We start from the raw sequence: 26,574 nt of genomic DNA, 5'->3' as shown, positions 1-26,574 counted from the left end.
CCACCTCTTTTGCTTATTTTATCATCTGTTCTGCCTTTTAAAATTTTTGACTACTGTTTTGCTTCTTTTTAGTTTTAGTTTGTGTTCTGCTGCTTTTAGCTTCTATCTGTTTTGCTAATTTTAGCCTCTGTTCTGCAGAACAGAGGCTAAAATTAAGAGAATTAAGAGAAAAAAAATTGTTTACGCATTAATCATAAATTGAATATTTTTTTAAAAATCCAGTCTAGTTTTTTGGTTAGCCAGTCGTGCCGTCATACCACGTGAAGTTTCACTTCAATTGGCTTTGAGCCTCGGGAGGAGTTAACAAAAGTAGGTCCTGTATATTTTGTAAGTTTTCTACTAATTAGCATAATTTTACAATTTTTTTTCAAAACTCAGGTAAAAAGGCATGGAACATAGAACACACCAAAATACAGATACTGTGCGTACAACTAGTTGTTGTGGAAGAATTTGCAAAAAGGCATTTTTGCTGTAACAGCGCCACCTAGAGGTCAAATTTTGCAATTTCTCTGTAATACATAGAGAGCGCAATTCTGTAATAGATCAGTAATTTCCGCTAAGTTAAAGTTCGATTTGGCCGAGTTCAAAGCTCAAAAGTGAGATAGCATATAAGCCACGCCCACTTCATTATAATATTCAAGCTATCATCTTAAGGTGCGGTCTTGATCATCTGTACCAAGTTTGGTGTAAATCAATCAAGCGGTTATTTAGATATAAATTTTATGAAATAATAGCACCCCCTATCGGTAAAACCGCATAAAATTTAATACAAAGTGGCAACATCTCATCCACTATTGGGATCTAAATGCATTTCCCATAATCTTAAAGTATGGCTGGCGGAGAAATTCATAGTTAACCGTTGTGCTAGCTAGCACTGAAGTGTTTGGTATTGCGTCACTCGCACAAAATTCAAAATTTTTAAAACTTTCTGATCATCCCTTTAACAGATTGGCCTACAGATGTTATGTACCAAGTTTCACGTTGATCCAGCTTTTAATGTGGGAGTAGTATTCAAAAGTAGGTTATGCCTTTATCGCGCTATGGCAAAAAAAATCTAGTTAGGCGGAAGTGGGCGTGGCCAATGTAAAAAAGATGCAGAATCATCCATAGTTTCAGGTGCCATCAAGATTTTGAGTGGAAGACTTACGGTTTAGGAGTTATTGGCAAAAACGCATTGTCCTTTGTTATAGTGCCCCCTAGGTATGGGACGATATGATTTTTTTTTGTCTGAGTAGCGGTAGGCGTTTTCTATCAGACTGCCTTGTTGGTTTTTCTCCATGAGTTTCTCGTTTTTCTGAGCAACTAGTTTTACCGGAGAAGAATAAGAATACACAATCGTGAAAAATCCTTACAAAAACAATAGGGTTCCCTGCTCCGCTGGGAGCAGGCGAACGGCCATGCCTTGCATTGGCCGCCCGCTTGCTTCCGCGGGCTTGGAACCCTAATAATGCTAACAAGAACAATGTTTGTCCTTTTGTGCTGAGGTGGGGTCAGTGCGCTTTGGTAAGCTCCAACCCTCCATTGACTGACCAACAGGCAGGTAATTTGGGTTTTAGCGGGGTTCATACTGTGCCATTTTTTTCATCCCTCATGGACAAATTTTTTTACCTTTGAAGTAATAATAAGCAGATCTATAGCCGTGAACTTGAATTGGTGATCTGTGGTTATTCAGACAGGATCACACCAGCTGATATCTAAATCTCATAACCAAACATGGTCTACGACAAATATCAAGGATTTTCTGAAAAAAATATTACAGTGTGATTACTGTTGCAACCAACATCTTTAACGCACCATGAGTGCGTCCACACACATCTCCTTTTTTTCATCCCTCTTTCCTTATTTTTAGAGTTCAAATTTAATAAGAACATTAATGCTGTCATTGGGTTTCCATTCAGTTGTACTGATATATCTGCTGGATGTTTTTTGCAACACAATTGTGTTTCAGGTTTTTTATAATTACCTGTCTCAATTAAGCATCCACCTTGACTCTAATGAAAGCACATTCAGTATCAAAAATGATGAGCTTTTTGTTTGCACATTAAAAGCTTGAAAGTTGATCAGTGTTGTCCTTCAGCTATAAGGCACCTAATTCGGGAGTTTATTGCTTTAAAATGTGCAGAGAACTTTGTTTTCCTGCCCTTCACCAAAAGACAGGTCATGTTTTTGTCTGTCTTTCTGTTAGCAAAATATTTCATGAACCACAGAATTAGTTTTAATGAAACTCTCAGAAAGCAACCATTGGATAAACATTTGCAACTAAATTGTAAATGGCTTGCACTTATATAGCGCTATATCTAGTCCAAGGTGCTTTACACTACAATCATTCACACACTGATGGCAGTGAGCTACATTGTAGCCACAGCTGCCCTGGGGCAGACTGGCAGAGGTGAGGCTGCCATCACACCGGCGCCACTGAGGCCTCTGACCACCACCAGTAGGCAAGGTGGGTGAAGTGTCTTGCCCAAGGACACAATGGCTGAGGCAGCTGGGGTGGGGGTTTGAGCCAGCAGCCCTCCGATCACAAGACAGACTGCTACCTCCTGAGCCACTGCTGCCCCAGCAAACACTAATAAACGTTTGTCATCAAACCAATTCAAGATGGCTACTGCAGTTGATCAGTTGATTAGCCTAACTATACTTCAGTCAGTTTTACTGTTATTGAGCTAAAATCTGATCGGAGTCATTCAGAGCACATACTCTGAGCGTGACAACTTTCAACATAGCCAATAATAGTATTTTCAAGCTTATACCAAAAGGCTACAACTCCCCAAAGAGAATTGCAAAATTGAGGTTATGTGTCATGTTTTCTGTAACACATTTAATGCGCTGTGTTCCACATCAGTGCAGCTGAGTTCTGCTCCACGCCTCTTTTGGTTCTGTGATGCTCGCTTTATTTCTGAAAGCTCACAATGCTGGAGCCATTGATGACTTATGAACAGCCAGAAGCAGAATAAAGATGGACTGGTCTTTGTGGCCATTTTACCGAACGGTTTTGTAAAAGATGTTTTGATAGATCACTACTTAGTTTTCTTTCAGACAAGTATCTATAACACCAGAATTTTTTAATGACACCTTCTAGTTAATGTATATATCTCTGATCATATTTCCTGCAATCAAAGTTTCTGTTTAGTGTCTATTACGAGTTTAGTTGTGGTTCCTTTCTTTGATCCATACATTTGAAGCAGCAGATTAATTTTCAGCCACATCCAGTTCCATTTCTGTTTTAATATTTACAGCTCAGTGTCAGAGGACTGCAATCAAGAGGAGACATAAACACAGCTTCTTATTGACAAAAGCTAAGTCACACAAGGAAGTGGTTTTAGAGAAGCATCTACTCTCCACTGACCACTGTGATTAAATGGAATGGACAGAATATTATTGTGTATGTCAGATATCAATACAATCCTTAATGAAAAATTGTTTACAAAAGGTAGGATGCAAATTGGGGAAATAAAGATTAATGAGAAAAGTTGTGTATTTTGAAACCTGAAGTGCATTTTACTTTCCTATGACATTAGGGTAGTATCTCACTAGGTTGCAACTTTTGGAAACCAATCGGAGACTCAAAATTATAAGAAAATATGCAAATTTCTGTTGCAATCTAACTGAATTCTGAGAGTTTATGTCCTACAAGGCATGTGACTGTGTCTTGCTTGACTAATTTTTGAAAATCAAGGCTTATTTTTGCAAAAGTACAGACCCCCCAGGGGTCACAGTAAAAATAAGATTTCAGATTGAAATATTTCCTCCCCTCAGTTTAGTAATCTGTACATGCAGATTTGCAAACAGACATTCTGTTAGAGAGCAATACACCACTGTTTGGGTTCATTAATATTTAAAAGTTGGCCAAAATTTAATTCCCCAAACCACTAATGTCTAAACACACCACAAGATCTGTAAAATTCAAAACATCACCACCTGTCAACTGCAGAAATGCAGAAACAGACTAATTTTAATCAAAACTCATTTTGAACTGGCCCACTGTTTGGGAACTATCAGTGTTGTTGTCTTGTAATCCTGAGGCTGCAGGTTTGAGCCCAGATTGGGTCAGGAAGCACATCCGGCGTGAAACCATTGCCAAATCATTTTTGTGAGTTTGCTTGTTGTGGCAACCCCTGAAGAAGGGAGTAACTGAAACAAGAAGAAGAGACATTTTAGCACACATCAATAATGTAATGTGAAGATAGCAGTTTCCCAAAATTATATAAACTGTCATGTTTCTGATTGAACTGTTGAAATTACATTAAAATGAGATTAAAAAGTTGATTCATATTGATTGCTCATTGCATTTGATCTATACATTGAAAATAATTATATTCTATATTTTATGTGATCTAGGTGAATGCACAGAAAGTTCTAATGATGTTATTGAATATTGCAGTCTGATTTTGCATTTTGTCTATGTTCAAACTAAATAGGTGATTCAGTCACACTGAATGAAAGAATCAGGAACTTGAAGCAGACTGAGGTGCATGATTTCATCTAATCCTACTTCCCACTGTCAGTAGCTACCATGAATTGAATATATGCACAATGCAATGCCTCCTCTGCTTCAGGTTTGACCCCTTTTAAAGTATCTTTTGGATATTAAAATTCTTCTGATCCCTTGTCAGGAAAATGAAGTGGGTAGACCCTCTGTTCTAGACCATCTGCATTCCTGCCACAGAATTTGGCATCAGACCAAAGTAGCACTCCTGTGAACAGTCGACCAGAAATGCCATGTGGCTGAACTCTCGGTACATTCCAGGACAAAAGGTTTGACTGTCTTCACATGACATTCCACTCAAACTAACCTTCATAAACTAGCCCCCAGATACAGTATATTGGTCATGTTAAAATTGAAAAAATCATTAATTCCTCTGCAATATGCCTCAAGCTGCCAACCTCTGAGAACTCTCTACTCTATACCCATATTTCTCTTTCTAGGTGAAGAGCAAGATGAGATGTGGCGACTCACTGCCTTGGCAATCTACCTTCACAGCTGAAGCTTGTTCTCCTGCACAGTCTGTTGAGTTGAGGCACTACTCTTTGTCGGTCTGTTAATTGTCACATAGGGAAATTTAACTCCAACCCTCTTGTGAGTTTCTCCAGTGAATCATTCTTTGTTAACATTTCATTTAAAGCTGAACTTACCTTGTTTTTACCTGTGCACCTCTTAGTTCTTTATGGCCAGTACTGAATCACCCTTCCTTAGTGAAGTAACTCCTTCTGCAAAGTTGGAGAATTCAGCTCAGCCTTCCTAGAAGATTCACTACCAGTCTGCTCTCCCACAAAGTCAGTGCTCCTCACTCTGTGCGTCTCCTCTGACCCACCTAAAAACTAAAATCCACCTGCTATGAGAACCTGCAAAAAAAAGATTATTAAAAAAAAAAAGAAAGCAATCAAATTTTGGAAAATGAACATTCAGAGTCAGCCTATATCAGTGGTTACCAAACATTTTCACAGTCCAGTCCCCCCCCGCAATGGTAATAGGCCAGTGCCCCACACTTTGGGAACCACTGGCCTATAATAACATCCATCCTTCCATCTTCTACCTCTTATCCGTAGTCAGGTGGCAGAGGCAACAGGTACAGGAAAGAAACCCAGAGATTCCTCTTTCAATTGACACTCTCCAGCTCCTCCTGGGGGATCCTAAGGTGTTCTCAGGCCTGAGAGGATACATAATCCCTCCAGCAAGCTCTGGGTCTGCCGTGAGGTCTGTTCTCAATGGGACATGTCTGAAAAACCTCCAAAAAGGAGGCATACATAAGGCATCATTATCTGACACCCAAACCACCTCAAATGACTCCTTACAATGGGAAGGAGCAGTGGCTCTACTACGAGCACCCCTTGAATGAGGGAACTCCTCAACTTATCTCTAAGGCCGAGCCTGGCCACACCTACGAGTAAAGTTCATTTTCATCACTAGTGAACAAGACACTAGCATACTTCACCCATTTCTGGTTGACAGCCATGGACTTGGACATAGAGGAGATGACTCTCATCCAAGCTAATTCACACTCGGCTGCAAACCATCCCAGTGCACTCTGAACTCCAACAGAACCACATCATCTGCAAAAAGCAGAGACGAGACCCTGTGGTTCCTGACAGCCCTGGCTGAGTCCAATCCACACTGAGAACAAACTCAACTTTGTACCAAAACTGCGGACACAGCTCCTGCTTTGGGTATACAAAGACCATATAACCCTTAAAGGCAACCCAGGCACCCCATACTCCTGCAGCACCCCCTTGCTAAATTATTATTACTTTATCAACAGCATGTTCTTTAGACCTGGACATTTGGGGCTGTAGCCTTGGATGTTTTCTGCCATAAGGAGAGTTTCTCTGCAGTTTTCAAAATACAGCTCTTCAGCTTTTGTACTCTACAATTTACGGAAACTAAATTAAGATGGGTTCAAGATGCCTGCAACAACTCTGCAACTATTTTAAGAGGGTTTATTATTTGTTTTTGGTTTTTTTTGCACAAATATGTTGAACATGTTTTAAATTCAAGCAACAAAACCATGATCTTCTGCAATATATGAGAGGAAACTGAGAATCCCCATGAACATTTCGAGACATTTTTGAGACTACCTCACCAGAGTCAACAGGTTGTTCTAGTTATATTTATTTGTAGTTAACAATAAATCTAAAGTAATTTCAAGTATTGCTTCTTCTCTGCTCTCCTGCTTTTGTAAAGTAATGTGAAGAGCCTGATATAATTAAGAGATAGCTTGTGAAACTTAAGCCAACCCTAACTATAGAATTCATCAAAAAAGAAAGATGTAAGCCTAGTCCTAAAACTAGACATGATAGAACTAAAACTTGATCCCATAGGGGAGAAGCCTGATAACTGAAAGCTGTTCCTCTCATTTTATGCAATACTTTCGGAAACTCTAGAAACCACAAGTAAATCCACAGTCTGAGAGAAACCTGCCACAAACATCTTTTTGGAGCTAAAATTAATTTTTTCTGCTTGTCAAATCATGTTTTCTTTGGTTTGGTTACAAACCACTTTCAAAAAATAAACTCTGGAAGCAAATTATGTAGTAATGAGGGATGACTTGGACTTTGCTCAGTCAACTTCAGCTGAACCTCTCTATAACTGATCTGTGAGTCATCTTAATCAATCAGTCCTTCAAACACAAAATCAGCCTATAAATTATCTTTTAAATAATATCACCATTAAAGATTGCAAGAAACCTGGGCCTCTTTACTGATTTCCATTTGTCCTTCTCCTTTCATGTTTTAACTGTCTCCCAGTCATGCTGTTTTTACTTTCCCAGCATAAGAAAAAAAAAACTGTTTCAGACTCAACTTTGTGCAGGCTATTGTCATCTCTCACCTCAACTGTTGCAGTTCTCTTCTAACAGATTTCCCAGCATGTACAGTGAAACTGCCACAGTAGCAATACTGTAAGTAGGTGTTTGGTCAACTAGAAAGTCATTAAAATCTTCATCTAGCTAAACTTACCGAATACTGGCTCATTCTGCTTTACTGCTGTGTTTTTGCTGGACTGTTGAGGAATTGCAGTTAGACATTACTGTCTGTCTTCAAAATTGTTTTAAAAATTTGTTTAAAGACTTCTGTTCTGGACCCGTACTGTCCCCTTAAATAATGTGATATTACCATATTATAGTGTTTGTGCCAAACATTGAACAAACAATTGTGACATTAAAAAACATTTTATATGATCTAATTAAAGAAAGGTGTTTAAGCAAAAAATCATGGTTAGACTGTATGGTATTCAATTTGTAAAAATTATGTATAACACTGTAACTAGCACACTATAATCTAAAGCCTTATTTTTCTTTTGATTCTTCTCAGCTTCCTTCAAGTAGTTTAGAACCTAGTGCAGAAAGCACAAATGAATGAGAACAAGAGGAGGCATGGGGTTAGATTGGCAGGTGAAAGGAAGGCCACAAAAGGTGAAGAAATATCAGTACAAGAGCCAACAGAGGTGTGTGTGTGTGTGTGTGTCTTCAGGGGAGGCATGATAGAGTGTGAAAGAGAGGTGGTAAAAGTAAAAGTAGGAGACCATGGAGAACTGAATGAAAGAGAACGAAAATAGAGGCTGAGAGGAATCCTGATTTTTCATTTCAGCTGGTAGACCCAATGCTTCAAGATCAGACAATCAGGTCTGATGGCTTTGGGAGGCTCAGTCAGCTTAAGGCCTGGAAAATGATGGGAGGATGATAAGGAAGGTAAGAAGATCTCAGCAAGAAATAGAGCGAGGAGGAGGAGGAATGAGAAATGATATGGGAGTAAATAACAGCAACACAAAAGGACAAAGAATTCAGACAGATTGAAGAACCATTTGGGTAGAGAAAGTGGGAAGATTTGACCGCTCATGGCAATGTGTGGTTGTGCAGTGAATTGGATGTTGTTCAGAGTCACAAAACAAACTCCAAGGCTCAACCCTTCCTTGGGCATAAACAGCCAAGTCAAAGGTCAAGGACAACATGGACAGATGGTCAGATGGAACGATACAATTTCTTCTTTGAAGAAACCCTGTCAGCGGTGGGTTTATGTGTCCTTCACCCCAATCCCGTAGGAGTAGCATTAAAACATGTCCTTCCCACCCTCCCTTCATTCTTTTCCCCTTTTCTCCCTCTCTGTCTCTTCTTTTCTCTCCACCCCCTCTCTCATTAAAACTGTGCGCCTCGGCTTCTAATTAAATCCCACTTGAAAGTCTTAAAAGTCAGACTCAGATTGATTCAATTTGCATTTCTGAACAGGGAACATTGCCTAAAAGGATTAATAAATTGGTTGAAAATGCCTCTTTCTGCAGTTTGCTGTTGTTGCATGTAAGACAACACCCCTTCACTACTTCTTTTCCTCGCATTCTTCCACTCTTTTCAACACATTCACTCTCACTTATTCACACGCAGATACACAATCCAGACCCTAAAAGCAGTGAACCTGCGTGTCCATTCATCCATTCATACTCACATGCATACAAACACACATACTCGTCTCTGTGATTTCAACCTTCAGTTGTCAATTGAATTCACATGTTTGCAAAGAAATAAAGAAATAAAAATACTTCAAAAGCAGGAAACACACACACCCTGTTGCCTAAATCCAGGCACTCACACACTTGCCACTTTCACACACAGCAGCAGTGTAACCCTGTTGGCAGACGTCCAGATTTTTCAGCAGAACGTGATGGAAGCATGCAGTGAAGGTTGGGGAGAGCACACAAAGCAATAGAGAAAAAATGGGCTGGTGTGTGTGTGTGGGGGGGGGGTACTCAAAGGATACATGCAACAGAATTAAAACAGCAGAAGGAAGACTAGCAAAGAGAATTTCTGGACTGCAGATCAGTGTTGTGTCATCTCATCTGTGGATGTATATTTTGGACACTCAGGTGAAGAGAGGAGCAGAGCTGTCAACTGATCATCACCTAGTTGTGATTTGGATCAGATGGCAGGGGAAGATGCCGGACAGACCAGTAGACCCAAATGTGTAATGAGAGTTTGCTGGGAATACCTGCCAGAAAAAAAGCTTCCAAAAGATCTTCAACTCCCAACTAAGGCAGAGGTTCAATTGTATCCCAGCAGAGGACATTGAGTCCAAGTAGGCCATGTTCTGCACCTCTACTGTCGAGGAAGCTGCCCTGAGCTGTGGACAGAAGGTTGATTGTGTCTTTTATGATGGCCATCCTCAAACCTGGTGGGGAGGCAGTCAGGCTGAAGAGGGTCTCCTATCAGGCCTGGTTAGCTGGTAGGACTCCAGAGGCAGCTGAGGGATACCAGGAGGCCAAGTGGCTGCTGCAGCTGCTGCAGCTGTAGCTGTAGCTGCTGCTGAGGCAAAGGCTTGGGTGTGGGAGGAGTTCAGTGTGTTCCTTGAGGCTCCTGCACCTCCTGTTTTTGTTTTCATTATCAGCTCTATGTTATTGCTTTCACAAAAATTATTTCAAAATGAAATGCAAAATTTTTGCTGCCTTATAGTTAAGATTTTTTGTTCTTCTTTGTCTTTATTACAGTTATTATGTTTTAATCAATTAAATCTATTTATATAGCGCTAATTCACAACAAAATACATCTTAGGACACAGTACAAAAGTAAAAAGAAGTCCAAATCATAAATTCAATTCAGATCCAGGCTCCATTTCAATTACAGTTAATTCATTCCTATTTGTACAATAATACAATACATCCACACACAATACATTATGAAATGCAAATTAGAAGAAAAGTTATATCAGAAATCCAGCACATTGTTTCAAATCTTCACTTCCCCCATCCTGAGCAGAAATGGAGCTTGGTTGTTGAGAACTTTGCATGTTCAAAGTAAGATTTTAAATTAAATTCTGAATTTGACAGGGAGTCAATGGAGAGAAGCTAAAATTATAGAAAAACTATGATCTCTTCTTCTAACTCTCATCAGAACTCTGGCAGCAGCATTTTGGATCAACGGAAGACTTTTTAGGTGTTTTTTTGGACACTCAGATAATAACGAATTACAATAGTCCAGCCTAGAAGTGATCAATGCATGGACCAGCTTTTCTGCATCATTTTGGGACAAAATGTTTCTAATTTTAGGGATCCTGTTCAGCTGGGAAAAAGTGGTCCTGATAACATATTTAACATGGGGGTTAAGTGAAATATCCTTATCAAAAATCACACCAAGGCTACAGACTTTGTTCCAAATATCCTGAAGTCTAAAAACCACAACCTCTGTCTGATCTGAGTTTTAAAGCAGAAAATGAAATTGTCATCCAGATTTTACTGTCTATGTTCACATTCACTGTAGAGGTTCCCAAACAAAGGCCATCTTTACATCTTGAAAATTTGGTTTAATCCAAATTAAAATGTTTTGTAATAATAATTAAATAATAGTTTATAAAGTTCAGCTGAACAACTATTGGTTCATACTTTGTGTCTTTCATCTGATTGTCTTTGCTCAAGATTAAGGTTGAAGTCATTGTTCTGCTGAGATTTTAGAAGCATATGGCTCCTCTTCGCCGAGGTCACAGGAAGTAGTCGCTGTGATGACCTCATGTTATGGACATAAATAAGAAAATGTAACTCGTTGCTTAGAGGCAACACTGACCTCAAGTGGTGATTTTACAGCAACAGAGTAGATATCTACTTCAGACTCTTATATTCATTTATTAAATGTAAATAATTCCATATGAAATTAGATTAGTTATAAAATTTCAAACTACTTAAATTCCTTTCTAAAATCCTTATAATGGTGAGTGAGAACCAGTTTTGATTAAAATGTTAAATAGGGTTTTTGTAGTCAGTGTTCTGCTTCATTTGCTCAGTTAGTGAAAATGGGTAATCCACTATTTAGTTAGTAAATGACAGAGAAAGAGAAATGACCTCAAATAAATGAGGCTGAACTTTTTGTGCAATTAATAATTGAAGTGTGTGGCTAGCTTAACCAGAAGGGTTTGGGACAACAAAGAATCCTCAAAATCAACTAATTCTCACATTCCAGAATACTGAACTCTTGAGAATGTACAACATTTAAATACTATAGTAACTGGAATAACAAACGTTTAAAAACTAGATTTGTGTTTTGTTTTGTTTTTTTCATTTAATTTGGTCTGAGACTGAAGCACTGCACCTGTGTGTTACACTTAGGGAGGTGGTCAGAGGAATTTGGTCAGAGCTACAAAAAATCTTTCAGGTAAGATTACAAATATAATTTATTTTGAAATACAAAAAAAAAAGTGTTGTTTTTTTGGTTTTGTTTTTTGCAAACAAACACATTTGTGTTACTGGTGAAAATATGTATTCCCAGTTTTGTTTATTTACAGTATTTTGAGATCTTGTGAGATGTGATAGTGCTCAGAGAATGTGTTAAGGATGACTCTCAGCTACTATCCCATCAAAAATATCTCTGTAAAATCAACTGAATGATAGCCTTTTGTGTGTTAGTTAGGTCAGTTAGCTGTGGCATTATTTCAGTTAGTTTCTAGTTATTATTAATTATGAATTAGTATAGTTAAATACTATTAGTCATTTACTTTCTGAAAGTTTTACCAAAATCTGTTTATCTACTAATATTTTGCTTACAGACTGGGTTGGTGACAACAGTCAGTGCCAAAGTTTTAAGCAAAAAAGTTGTGCAATGTATGGAACTCTGGGTATGTGTTGGGGATGATTCTTAGCTACCATAAAACCAAATTTTTGCTCAAAATGTGTAAAACTGACTAAATTACAGCCATTTTTCTGTTTGCTAATGTGGATTGGATGGATGTAGCAACCATCTTCAATTGGTCCTGATGCATGATCAATAATCCAGGTAGAAAAAATTAACAAGGTTGAGGGGGACAGTTGGACATGGAGGCCTCCACTCCTGTTTAATGATGGATGGATTCTCTTTACAAAGATGGCTTCCTTTACACCTCTCTCAAACCAGCGTTTAGCTTAGCTTTAACTTTATTGAATCTAGTGTAATAAAAGAATAAACTAAGTTATATAGAAAGAAATTAAATTCAAAACAAAAATCAAACAAAAAGAAGAACACTAGTAAACGTTCCTCTCTATCAAGGATGTGCATCTTTATCGCCGAAAGAGTGACCATTGGCCTGCAGATGAGAGTAAAACAGCAGAGTCCTGGCCTGATGATGTTGCTCTTCTATGCTGGGCCATTCTTTTGGCCAGTGGCTGCTTTGTTTCCCTGATATATAGTTGATCACAGTCCTCCTGGCACTTAACAGCATGCACAATGTTACGCTGTTTGTGCCAGGGGACTGGATCTTTGGGATGAACCCGTCTTTGTCGTGGTGTATTTTGGGGTTTGAAATCCACTGGGATGTCACATTTATTTTCTAAACAGGATGTCCCAGTGGCTAATGAGTTGACATGTATATTGAAGGATTAATTTACGAGAGTTTCATTAAAATATGTCCAGTGGTTCAATTATTATGCTAACAGACAGACACAGTTGATTCCAATAGTGAACACAAAGTTTTTAAAATAATTCTTGTGTCATCAATTACTGCTCGGAGTATGTCATCAGTCTTTAGCTTAAGCCCTATTCGCACGGGATTAGTTTTACCTAGGGACCACATGCTATTTGTAATCATTACGGAGATTGTCTGTGTTGTAAATCCCGTGCGAATCGGACATGTCAGTAATTTGTAAAGTAAAAATTCCCCTGCAAATTACCTACTATTTTTTGCAAAACTCCGAGGTCCTGTGATAATACTAATCCAATGTGAATAGGCATCTCTGGGATTTGGACAGAAATGGGTGGGATCTGATACGTAATTAGGGAGTTTTTTTTTTTTCCTGGGCACATTTTTATTTGCTTTTGGCAATGGAGGCTGCAATGGAGTGCATAGATAACCTTTTGTGTCCTGGGCCAGGGAAGCCCTATCAACACAAAACGGTCACCATAAAAAAGAAAAGGCTGAAGAGAAGGAGCAAAATCACATGCAAATGGTGGCTCACATCATGCATTGCTCTGTGTGGTAAGAGTAACAGCAAGTTCACATCATATCTGGAAGATATCCGTATATTTCAGCAAAATCTCAGGCTTTGGTTATCCCGTGCAAATGGTTAGAGCTGGTCAAAAAGAGAAGATATATTTTCAAAAGAAAATGAAATAAAGTAAATGTGGAAATGAAACATTAAAAGGATGTTAGAGTGAACCTCTAAATTCTAGGAGAATGCTCATATCAGGAAAAGGACTGTTGAAAAACTGCTACAGCAGAGTGAGCTCAGAGCCAGACAGGGCTGCTCTCCACTCCCTGAGCAGTTCAGACACCACCTGAGTGGAAAACACCCCCACCTGAAGAGCCAAGGCAGCAGCATCAGCAAAGTTTGCACCTGCTTGTCTCATCACCTGCCCAGAAGCACAAAACTTCTCAGCGAGTGTGGGCCCCAGCTAACAAGTGGTGAAGTGGGTCCCAAACACTACTGGCTTCTTGAGCAGCCAGTGAAGAAAGATGGGGTCTTCTGGCCTCTCTATCCTCAGCACACCCCACACCTTAAACAGACTCCTGTAAAAGGCGGGCAGACCACTGGTGTTGAGCTCCTTTAAGTCCATTAAAAATAGCAGTTTGTCAAGGCCCAGTCCACCCAGCTGGCTCAAGATGAATGCAGGGTAACACAGGAACCTCTGGATTAAAAAGGGTCTAAACACAGACCCTGTGCTGCCTAGGGAGATCAGACCCTCTCCTCCACTGTACTTTAGTAAGTACAGGACACTCAGTCAGAGCAAAGCAGTGATACTGGCCTCCAGATTCCCCTTTTTGGGCAGCAGGGTGATAACTGCCCTCCAGCAAGCAAGATCTCATCAGAGCTGCAACCCAAAGCAAGCTAGACAGAGTAGATTTCCTATGTTAATTAAACTGACATGACATATAGATCACCTGTGGCCTGTAGGAGTCCGTGTTGTGTCTTTACTTCTGTTTCTAAAAATAATTAATTGAGGACATCAACACTTTAAGAGTAATGCTGGCAGAGTTGTTGTGTCTCACCATTGTTGCAGTGACTCAAAATCACTTTTCATATTTTGATGATTCCTCCAGAAACACTTATGTTTAAAATGCTGGTCTTCCAGTAAAGTTACATTAAAATACCAGGAAGCACAATGTGTTTCACTAATTTAAGACAGATGCAATAACAAATGAATAATCTGAAAATCCTATAAGAAAACATTTTCTAAAAAGACTAAAATAATGTATAAGACAGTAAAAATGATCAAGTCAAACACCTGACAATAGGTTGTCTTTGCAGTGATTATATGTATGTTGTCTTTGTTTTCCACTGAGGCTCCTCAATATATCCCACAGTTCATACCTCTGTAGGAGGTGATGCAGGTGAGTACCTGAAGCTACATTGGGCTCTGGGTGGTTCCTGTCATGGTTGCTGTCTACTCTACTCTTCATTGTTACAATTTTTAAGAACATTAAATAATTTCTTAACAAGGTTGCTTCTTCACATTTCACACTGACCTTCAGTAAATGACCTTTAATGTCTTTTTTAATTTTAACAGATGAGGTGCAAAACTTTTTGAGAAAAGCACACCAATCTCACAACTGGTATTGTTCTCATGACTTCAAACATGTCAAGATTCCATTCCTTTTCCCACTAAACTGCATTATCTGTAGAGCTGTGCATCTGATTTAAGAAGACATCTAACTTTTTAAGACAGCACAGTCTGAACAATGCAGCTTTCTTGCTTTTGTCTCTGGCTCCATTAATTTCAGATTACATGTGTCATAACAAAAACATAAATAAGACACAGACTGTCCACAGCAAAAAAGAAACAAAGTTACTCATCATCAATTTGTCTTCTTGCCTTCAAAACCAGTTTTTTTAAACAACAAACTTCTGGATCAGTGAAAGACTTTTGGCCAATGTCATCAGAGTTTTCCTGAAGATACTTAACAGATTCAATGAAGAGCTGCAAATCTGGGAAAGTTATCAATTTTAACATTTCTACACCATTTGGTATCTCTCAGAAATGTTTTTATGCTATTGAATTAGATTTACAGTTTATTNGGGGGGGGGGCAGGACTGAGAGGAAGCAATGGATTCTACATATTCAGATTCAGCATCACTGCCAGATGGCAAAAAAAGAAGGCTTTTTCAAAACCATGGAGGTCTCACCAACATCTGTAGGTTTCTGTATTTTATCCTTAATACATGACTCAGCAATTGTCATATTGCTGTCTTCATCTAGAAGTCCAAGGACTCTCTTTTAATCCTTTGAACCTCTGCATTGTCCACCTGACTGAGTCCTACAGCAGAGACATTAGCTCTCTGACACCCTTCAGACTCTGTGTCTTGGGGATCAGGCTGTCTGTGTCTACCTTTTCAGGATCATTTTGTTCTAGAGTGTGAACTTTAGATGAATTACTGTCCTGTTGACCATCTTTTTCTTTAACAGGGCACAATCTTCATATGTAGTGTTCACCATATCACCATTGTTCTCACCAGCTAACTTTTCTGGACAGGCATGAATCAGATGGCTCTCCATCCCACATCTAAAACACTTCATCATCTCTGATGAAGTATAGATAGTATAGTCTAAACCATCACACTGAATTGAAAAGCCATGTTAAACTATTCACTGTTATCTATCAGAACCATATAAACCTGTTGTCTGAAGGACACCACATTTCAGAAGCCATGACCGACAGCTCAAAGGGATCATTTTGATCACAGACATGAGCAGCCCATGTCTTCCCAGTTCCTTCACTAATACTTCATTGGAAATAAATGGTGGCACTTCAGACAGTATGATCTTTTCAGCTGGGTCAACCAGCAGCACCACCTGAACAAAAGTGTCCCATATCACCACCACACCACCCTCAGAACAGTTTACTTTATCCACACTGTCAAGAAAAATAACAAATCCACTGTCCATCCTGGCGGCTGATTTAATGCTGTCATAACCAGCTAGCTATCCGATGGCTAAAGTGCACTCCTCCAACCAACAGGTCAGGTTCAAACACATTTTGAGCCCACAATGATGCTAACTTGCCATCATGACACCAGCTCTATGGTCCACGACTCTGGACCTGACCGGACCCGGGTCACAGGGCCTCACCATCACCCACACCATACCAGTGCACCAAAACCAACAAACATTGAAAAACAATCCACAAGAAAAGACAGAAAATTCATTTCCACAATCTGCACTCCCTTAAAAACCACTATCCATTCTGCAGACTCACGCAGACACACGAGAGAGAGAGAGAGACTCAGATAGCTAGATAGAGAAATGCATATGGTTATAAAAAAATGTCAAGAAAGTATGTTACTTAGCTACCAGGTTCAAGAAACAGGATAGTTTATTTTATTTATAATGTGCCCTCTGAAAAAAACCTTAGCCACCTTTGTGCCACATCTTGCATACAAATCTATCTCCAAATGTTCTACTGTACAATTGCATAAACTGATAAAGTTTTTGATTATCACCTTAGGAGTACTGCTGCCTTGTGGTTAGGATTGATTTGATCAACCTGAACCTAAACTTATCAAGCCTCTTCAACTGTTTATCACACTGACACTGGATAATCATCATCATCTGTGTATGTTATGTTAAATCAAACAGTACATCTCCAGATGACTGAATGTAAGAATTTCTGTCTTTCAGCAAGTTGGACCATAAGCCAAAAAAATCACCAAACCCTTAGGAGATGAAAGTAAACCAAAAAAAACAGAAACGGGCAGAGCAGAGGAAACGATTGTGGACTAACACCCTCAGTTCTAGACCACAGAAGTCTCGGGTTCGGAGGCAGACTCACCAGGACCAGGGACCGTCAGTGCATGTATGTGAGACTAAATGATGAACTGCTGTGCTCTGTTCCCTCTTTGTGTGACACAAACTACTGATGAACTGTTATGCTGTTTCCTCCTTGTGTGATGTAAACTGGTTATGTTCTGGTGTGCTCTGTCCCCAGTCTATCAGTGAACAGGACATCGTCAGCTGCAGGTTCCTCTTCTATGGAGCTCACGTCGGCAACGAGAGTCGCAGCCTTGAGTTCAAAGAAGGGGGAGGTGAGCTTCCTGTTAACAGAATAGATTCTGGAAAAAGTGACACCTCATTGGGCGCTAACATTTTTGCAGCTAATGATTACACTGATTATTCAGTCAACTGGGAGTCTTTATACAGTTTGAAAGTGAAAAACAATTTATCACTTGCTTACAAACTCAAAGGTGACATTGTTTCAACATTTTTATGTTTACTTGTAATTTGGTAATTATGCATGCAATTGATTACTTACAATTGACTGTACTGAGTGATTGGCCTATTGTTTTGGTAGAGATAAGCCTGGATTTGAGGATTGAGGACTGGTTTCATAACCAGTTCTCTAATTCAAAATAAAAAGTTTACAACTGTGTAAGAACAGAATCTTTATTCCATCTAAACTCACTGCAGTCACAGTGGCTCCAATTACTAAAAAAGCCCCAAAACAATAAAAAAAAACTCTTCATTACAGAGATGAGTGCTTGTTGAACAATACACATTACCATTAGATGGAATAATGTTTTAAATTTCAGCTGATAGAATGAACTGTAGAGATGTTTTGGTTAAGTGTTTCAGAATGACAGAAAGGGTAAAGCAGTATGCCCCATCAGCAACATAATTGAAAACTTCTATTTGCAACTGACTGTCATATTTCTAGATTATTAGTAATAACATTGAAAATGGATGTGTTATGCCCAAGTATTCAGCTAAATATCTTCAAATGTAAGCTGAATTTTTTTTTTTAAGAAAATGGTCAAATTCAGAAAAGTAAGGTATTTGGTAAATGCCTATTTACTGTTTAGTGTCCATTTTATTGTGATCTTATAAGAAACTATTTGTGTTTGAACCCTACCAATGGTGGAGCCAAGGGGTGGCCAACTTAACCTTGGCCACCATAGATTTTTCTTCAGCCACACCATCAGCCACATCAATCATCTGATCATACCCTTAAACAATATACAACATCAGAAAGCATATGCACCATTTATACATGCAAAATGATGTGTTTTAGGCCTCTCAAAATTTAAAGGTGCCACATGCTAAATTTCATTTTTATGCTGTTGACACCATCCTATATTGTCCTGCCAACACAGTATATAGTGCTTTTGAAAAGCTACAAGCAGCTTTTCACTAGCAAGGACCACGCCAAGATGTGAAACTTTAAAGTTTTAACGATGAAGGGATGAGGGGATGAGGGATGGAGGGAGGAGGGGATGTAGAGATGAAGGGGTGATGGAGTGAAGGGATGAAGGGATGTGGAGATGAAGGGGGGGGAAAGATGAGGGGATGAAGGGAGGTAAGGATGAGGAGATGAAGGGACGTAAGGATGAGGGGATGAAGGGAGGTAAGGATGAGAAGATGAAGGGAGGTAAGGATGAGGGGATGAAGGGAGGTAAGGATGTGGGGATGAAAGGAAGAATGCATGAATGGTCATCTGAGGAGAGTGTTGAAGGGCTTGAGATGTGAAGACTCTTGCATGGGGTTTGGTCTTCAGGAAACAAATCTCTTATTTTTTCCCGAGTCAGTGTTGGACCCCCCAGACGGACCTGAAGTGAGAAAATGAAACTTAGATATAGTTAAGAGGGTGAGGGGGGTGGGGTTGACGAAAACGTAACAAACTGAGTAGAATGAGTGAACGAGGTATAAGTAGACTGCTCAGAATGATTAGAGGTGTGGTTTTGAACGTGCCCTGCTCCCGAACTTAAGTTAACTCATTAACTTCATTTAATGTGGTTCAGTACAATCTGTGTGATTTAAAACTTGTGTTGAATGGTGAGAAGTCAAAACTAATGTTGTTCTCCAGTGCCATGGATACATAATTTATATACATGCATCTTCCCATTGCTTGCATATGTTGGATTCTGTATATCATAGAGCCTTACGCTTCATAACCAGTCTTGGAAGACTTTCCCATCCATGTGTTCTGTACACCCGTATTGGATGGATAGCTTTATCTGCCCGCAGATTCTGTTGGTATCATTATTTTACAAAGCCATTTGGGGTTTAGTTCCTGCTGATTTCACTTCCTATATTGTTAAGAAATCTGAGAAGGTCATTCTATGCGTTCTAATGATTAAATTTAATTAACTGTACCAAAAGGTTGTACAGATTCTGGCAAAAAGTCCTTCCAGTTTGCTGCTCCTTTGTCTGGAATCAGCTGCAGAAAGACTTGAAATTGAAGGAGTTGGTCTCTTTGAATGTTTTTAAGACCATACTTCAAGATTTTTTAAATGAAGCATCTGTTTGTAAATATTTTAACTGATAATGTAGTTCTTAGTTTTCAGGGTGTTTTATTTCCTGCTTTTATTCCTGCTATTTATTATGATGTACTTTAACTGTGTTGTGATAACTGTGGTTTTTATGTTTTGTAATGTTTGTGTGCTGCTGCCATTCTTGGCCAGGTCTCTCTTGAAAAAGAGATTTTTAATTCCAACGAAATCTTCCTGGTTAAATAAAGGTTAAAAAACTAAAATAAAATCTACAAAAAGATAAGGTTTTATCATTTTTAAGACCTTATTTGATGATTTCAATAGCTAATAATTTGCATTGACAGACACCACAATAAATCATTGTGTCGGGAATATTTTTGTTTGAATTAGTGAAGTTTTATGTCATCTGCCTGTAAACTTATTGTGAGCTTTATATTCTTGAAAAGATACTTTGTAACAATTATTCAATGGCCATAGAAAAGTGTGAATTTAAGACAAATTCTTCAATTCAGCGTGTTTCTCAAACTGTAAAATGAGGAAAAAATACAACCATATTTGATGTATATTGACACTTACTCAATATTATTCACTCTGCAGAGTAAACACATTAAAATATCTTTAGGGGATATTGTAGTTATACTAATCGAAATTTTTTGCTTTACACTTTTCCAGGGCAACACCAGAAATTGGCGAGTGCCTGTTCTCTCTGTGGTTGTGATTTTAATTTTTCCTTTTAGACTTTATTATTGTGTATAGATGCATGTCAGATGCATCTATGGCTAATCTGCTTGAGCACATTTGACTGATCCTAAAACTTGATCTCTGAGAATTTTAGACCCTGTTATGTTATAAAGAGTTGTCACTAAATGTTAAAGCCCTGACATTTTAAAGCAAATTACTCCGCTTCAGGTCTTCTTGCCACAGTCTAAAATTACAAACAAATAACAACTTTTGATTTAATTGTCTACAGATCAATGAGAAGAAGTTGTAGTAAATTGAACAGCTGATAATTTATTTCTAACAGCAACAAACTATACCATTAACAGCAACAATCTGTGTACCATTAAAAAAAATCAACGCTTCTTTATTAATCAAAATAAAATAAAAGGTATACGAGTTATTTTCTTTGTGTGGAAACTGTTCACCAAATTTTTCCTATTTATTGAGGAGTTAGGATCCTAAATGTTTAGTTTCAGTGCCTCTAAGTTTGTGTCCTTACCCCTACCCAGGTAGAGCTGGGTGTTCAACTTCTTATCTGGTGTCCATGGAATAAAGAAATGGCTGCTCAGTAATCTGTAAACAGTCCAACTGTAAGCATCACCATTCTCACAGCTATCTACTTCTGACCCTCAACTATGGTCATGAGGTTTGGATCGTGACCGAAAGAACAAGACCTTAAATACAAAAGCAGCTGAAATGAGCTTCTTCCCTAGGGTGGCCTGGCCCAGCCATGACAATAGGGTGAGGAGTTCCATCATTAGGAGGGAGCTTGGAGTAGAGCTGCTCCTCCACTTTGAAAGGATTCAGCTGAGGTGGTTCAAACATGTGATTAGGATGCCTTTCTCTGGAGGTTGTCTGGACTCACAAGGAGGAGAACATAAAGCAGACTCAAAACTTGCTGGAGGGATTATGTTTCTTCTCTGGCCTGGGAACACCCTGGGACCCACCAGGAGGAGCTGGAGAATGTCCCTGGGGAGAAGGATATCTGGGTTTCCCTCCGGAACTATCCTGTCAAAGAAAACACATAGATGGTCCTGGACTCTCAGAAGGACATACCATCCAATTAAGCACATTTTTTATTTACAAAACAGTTTACAAACACATTTTCTTTTCTTTCACATGCAGTTAAAGAAAGAAAAAGAGTTCTTTCTCCCAAAAAAACCTTCAAGTTTTTAGAAATCCAGCTAGAATTAAAAGCCCAGCATGCCTCAAAAGAATGAATATTGCCAACAATCTTACATACCAGAGTTTTAAACTAAGATCATTTTCATGAAAAGAAGTGACAGATTTGTAGTTGTTTTGGTCAAACTTTGAAAATAACTTTATGAATGACCTGTTGGCACTCAGAGCATGTGTTGTAAATGACTCCAAACAGTTACGGTCAAAATTTTAAGCAAACATCTTGCCCAATTTGTTAGCCCTTAAATGATGTGTTGATGAATCAGTCTCGGCTACAAACACATCAAATTTTAGCTCAATATCTGTAAAACAGACAAAGTTATAGTGATTTTTATGTTGTTGTTTTTTTTTCTCCCTCAGGAAACTACTTTCAGAACACGCTCTACCAGCATGTTTGTGTGTACGGCTGTGCCTTCCTGAACAGTGGTGGGGGGAGTCTTTTGGTGGGGGTGTGTAACAATGGACTAGTGTGTGGCACAAATGTCAGCCACAACATGGAAGATGAGGCCCGTCTGCAGGTGGACAATGCTGTAAAAACCTTCCAACCACCCCTCCTTCCCTGCAACTACAGCCTGGATTTCCTGCCAGTGATCAGACCTGGAGAGGAAACCCAGGAGCTCAAGGTGCTGCGTCTCACCTTCACCCTCCCTGAACACTTAACTGAGCCCATCCTGTTCCAGGTTGGCCCAGGAAATATATACTTGAGGAGGGATGGAAGTGTGCAAGGGCCCCTTGGTGTCCCCTTCATTCTGCAGTGGTTCAAGCAGGTGAGAACAAAACATCATTACAGCCTAGTTGCCATGGGCAGCAGGCAACATATTGTTTTTGTCTGCGTCTGTGTTTATTCTCAGAAACCACTGGACAGAATTTAATGAAACTTGGAAAGAAATCATTGGATGTACATCTACAACTAATTAATGCTGATTAGCATGGCTAATCTATCTTAGCTAAGATAAAAATAGCAAAAAACTTAGTAAAATGTACAGATATTGAACAAAATTTTGACATGGTAATAGCTGAGAGTGGACTATAACACATACTCCAATCGGCTAGCGCTGCATTAACAGATCTTGCAAGATCTTCCAGTATTTATGAGATTCACATAATAGTATTATCAAGGTTTGACCAAAACAGCTATAATTTCTCATCATGAACTAATCTTAGTTTAAAACTCTGGCATGAAAGGTGGTGAGTGACATGCATTCCTTCAAGGCCTTTCATTTTACAGAATAATTGTGCTAATACACTGTGTGTGTGTGTGTGTGTGTGTGTGTTCCAGATGTGGAGCAGAAGGGTGAAGCAGCTGCAGCAGCAATTACATGAAATGCAGTGGAAGTGGTGGTTCCTTGCAGGGCAGTTCTGGGGGCTCCAACAGTCCATTGGCCCTCTGCATCAAACCATAGCCTCACTGCAGACACAAGACACAAAGGTTCATAAGGAGAAGAAGAGACTCGGATCAAGCCCAGCACCAACATCTGATTTACACCAATCTCCCCCGTGTATGAGTGGTACTGATCCCAGGCTAGCTCTTAGAACCCTGCAGCCTGAAAGGAAGAGAAGACACAGTTTATAAAGAGAAGGTGTTCTCACTAAAGTATGTCTGAAATCTGCACAGCAATAAGAATAAATACTGTTTCACACAACACACAAAAACTGAGCTGTTTCTCATTTCAACCAATTATGAAGTAAAGAATTTACATTTTGTGCAAAAAAGCAGTATGAACGATGAGTCCTGAATGACAAATTTGCTGAAATTTGCAGAAGAAACTGAATTGTTCAGGCTAAAAGAAGCAAAACTTCAGCTAAAAAATTAAAATAGTACAAACTAGTCAAAACCTAAAAGTGGTAAATAAAGAGCCAGTGGTAGCAAAATGCTAGTTAAAAGAAACAAAATGCTGGATAAAAAAGGTATCACAAGAAGTAGCTAGAAGTAGCTACATGCTAGCTATAAGCTAGAAGTGGCAAAAGACTATTTAGAAGCTGAAATTAGCAAAAAGTCTGGCTAGAAACTAAAAGTAGCCCAATGCTAGTAAAGAGCTACAAGCTGCAAAATGCTAGTTAAAAGTAGCAAAAGACAGCAAGAAGCAGTAAAACGCTAGCTACAAGTGAAAAATAGCTAAAGGCTGACAAAAACTAAAAGTAGGAAAATGCTAGCTTAAAGCTAAAAGCAACAGAATTAAGTAAAGAGTAGCAAAAGGCTACCTAAAAATTAAAAGGAGCAAAACACTTGCTAAAAATCTAAGAGAAGCAGAACACTAGCTAGAGGTAGGAAAATGCTGGCTAAAACCTAAAAGTGCAGACTAGGAAATAGCTAAAAGTAGGATAATGGTTGCAAAATAAAAGTAAGAAAAGGATAGCTAATTGCTAAAAGTAGCATAACAGGACAAAATTTGAGCAAGTATGTTTAAACCGGTGGCCGAGTATGTTTTAGAAGAAATTCATGAGATCTCAGTGTATTTCTTTGGGGAAAGTATTTGTAAATAAAGTTAAATATTTTGAAAAGTATAAAAGTTACAAAAAACAAAATTCATGACACTCATCTCTTGAATGTGCTGAATGTTGTAATATATGAGAGGCTAAAATAGCACAAAGTCAACATAAGTAGTTTGAGTGCAAAATGTTTACTGGGTTTAATGCTGAAACCAGGTTGTCCGATGAAAACAATAAACAACAATATAATGAAGTCCAAATAATTAGTACAAATCTGACATGGAATATCAAAAACCTACACAATGTAAAACCAGAATTAAATATCAACAAAAATGTGACACAAAATTAATTATAAATCCCATATAAGTAAGGCTTGGCACACCCATCCATCCATTTCCTGCTGCTTGTCCTGATTAGGGTTGCAGGTGGTGCTGGAGCCTCACCAGCACACTTTAAGCAAAGGTGGGGTACACCCTGGACAGGTCACCAGTCCATCACAGGACTGGCACTACACTGTCAACAGGGGGGAGACAGAGGCGAACCCAAAACGCAGACTCGTCATTAAAAAAGGAAACTATTTATTAACTTAAATAAACAAACAAAGCAAATGGCTGGCGTGGCAGCAAAAATGAACTAAAACAAAATCCAAAAGAAGCAAGGTGAGGCAAGGCACCAGGGAGACTACACATGACAAGACAAGGAACGGAACGGATGGAGAACAAGAGACCGGTTTTAAAGGCAGAGGAATAACAAGGTAAGTGGGCACAGGTGAGAGATAACAATTACTGACAGGTGGAGATGGGCGGCAGACATGACTGGAAAAATACTGGGGAGGTGAGTAGTGGCAAGACATGAAAACAGAAACCCAAAAGACAACCAAAACAAGAACTACAAAGACACCAAACAAAACCCCAAAACACCAAAAACTATGACACTACACAAAATAACTATATTACAAGAAAGAAGAATTTACATAGAACTGTGGTGGTTTTTTTAATACTGCATCAACTAGAATGACACGTACTCCACTACCTTCTCAACCTCCAAGCATCCGCTACAGCTTTTCTCTCCGAGCCTTTCTTGTAGCAAAGTCTTTTACAATATCATCATATTACGAGTGATTTGAGAGCACGTGATTTATCCTTATGAGCTGGACACACGGGGAGAGACGTCACTCCCTCTGATTTCATTTCCTACAGAACTTGTGCGATGAGGCGACAATCGTTCGCCCTCCTCCAGCAGAGAGACCGGTGAAATTTGTGCATGTGAAATTTCGAGCTTATACACTTGGACGTGCACACACGGGCAGGTGACACGACAAAACAAAATTGAAAAATGTTCAACTTCTGTGGCTGGCGTTAAAACCAATCAGCAAGGGTTTCATTTACTGACCAATGAGCAGAGAGTATGCTGCACTCTGCAGTCTGCTACCACTGTCAACATGGAGGAAAGCATCATTTCAGCTGTGTTTGACTTTCCTATATTATATGACATCACACGCAGTGATTATTGAGATGCATATAAAAAGGCAGCCATATGCCTTGTCTGACACGGACTGCTCTGAAAATGTCAAAATCCCTCCAATTTCATAACCAATCAAATTTCTTGGAGACAAGTCACGAGAGCGCGATTTGCAACGCCACCGCCGTTATCCTGTCCCGTGTGTTGGGTTTCACTCCAGTGGCGATGAGGGCCATTAGTCGCTGTTGTTTGTTGCTCTCCGTGTGTGTTGAGCCCATCATGATGGCAAGTCCACTGAGGCGTTCTTGCATCATAGTAGATCTTAGATAGATTTGAATGAGTTTGAGTTTCGAGAAGCTTCTTTCAGCAGCAGCCACTGTAACAGGAAGACATTCTCAGAACAGGTAGAGATTCTTAGAGCAAACCACAAGTTGGGGTAGATTTCTGTCAGCCTCTTATCAAGCACGAAGGTCAATAGTTGAATGTTTGTCATAATCTTTGATGACAATTATGTAGAAATAGACCTCTGTGAAGAGATCAGTTAGAGGTAATAGCCACTCAGCAGAGTCTATTGGTGCAGCCTTTATTCCTGATGCCTCATCACTAGCTTCTTCTGGTTTGGAGGCAAAAGGAGGAGAACCTGATGATACTGAAATGGAAGTATATGGCCCAAGATTTGGAGGAGTGCAATTATGATATCTCAACAGTGGATCTGAAGAAAGGAGTATTACAATCAAAAACTAAAAAAGATGATTCCAAGAACAAAATTAGATAAATTAAAACAAAAAAGAATACTAAAAGAGAAAAAGTTAAGAGATGCACAATACTTACTTATCAGTACATTTATAATAGACAATGCAATTTCTATGATATGCAAATTAGACTAAAATAAATTTAATTATCTATACAGTGAAATGTTGATTAGTAGAATGCAAAGAAGCAGTAAACTGCAGTGTATTATAGCTAAGTTATAGAGTATTCACATGAATGATGTGGAGTGTGGACACTGATGTGAAATTGAACACTATAAACAAACTTTAAGGTATGAACTAACACAACAAACAACTGGACTTACAATTATATTACATGAAGAGGTGGAAAAGGAATACAATTCAATTCAAATTCAAAAATACTTTATTAATCAC

At 38.9% G+C, this 26,574-nt stretch overlaps 1 protein-coding gene across 1 annotated transcript; it reads left to right on the top strand.

The window, feature by feature from the left end:
- The first annotated feature begins 11,487 nt into the window (after positions 1-11,487).
- On the top strand, positions 11,488-23,171 carry LOC108249727 (schlafen-like protein 1). Its single transcript, XM_025002269.2, has 5 exons — positions 11,488-11,624; positions 17,055-17,229; positions 17,362-17,458; positions 21,899-22,305; positions 22,818-23,171. The coding sequence occupies exons 2-5, from the start codon at positions 17,098-17,100 to the stop codon at positions 23,109-23,111; spliced, it is 930 nt and encodes a 309-aa protein (XP_024858037.1). The 5' UTR covers positions 11,488-11,624; positions 17,055-17,097; the 3' UTR covers positions 23,112-23,171.
- Positions 23,172-26,574: the final 3,403 nt, after the last annotated feature.

The sequence above is a fragment of the Kryptolebias marmoratus genome, linkage group LG5 (genome assembly GCF_001649575.2).
Source record: "Kryptolebias marmoratus isolate JLee-2015 linkage group LG5, ASM164957v2, whole genome shotgun sequence".
NCBI lineage: Eukaryota > Metazoa > Chordata > Actinopteri > Cyprinodontiformes > Rivulidae > Kryptolebias > Kryptolebias marmoratus.
This window is presented reverse-complemented; position numbering and strand designations above follow the sequence as displayed.

Bases quoted from the DNA above. Each gene is read 5' to 3' on its own strand.
- LOC108249727 (XM_025002269.2), top strand. From the start codon at position 17,098: ATGAAAGTAAACCAAAAAAAACAGAAACGGGCAGAGCAGAGGAAACGA. The intron at 17,230-17,361 runs GTATGTGAGACT...CTCTGTCCCCAG, and splicing joins ACCAGGGACCGTCAGTGCAT to TCTATCAGTGAACAGGACAT. The intron at 17,459-21,898 runs GTGAGCTTCCTG...TTTCTCCCTCAG, and splicing joins TGAGTTCAAAGAAGGGGGAG to GAAACTACTTTCAGAACACG.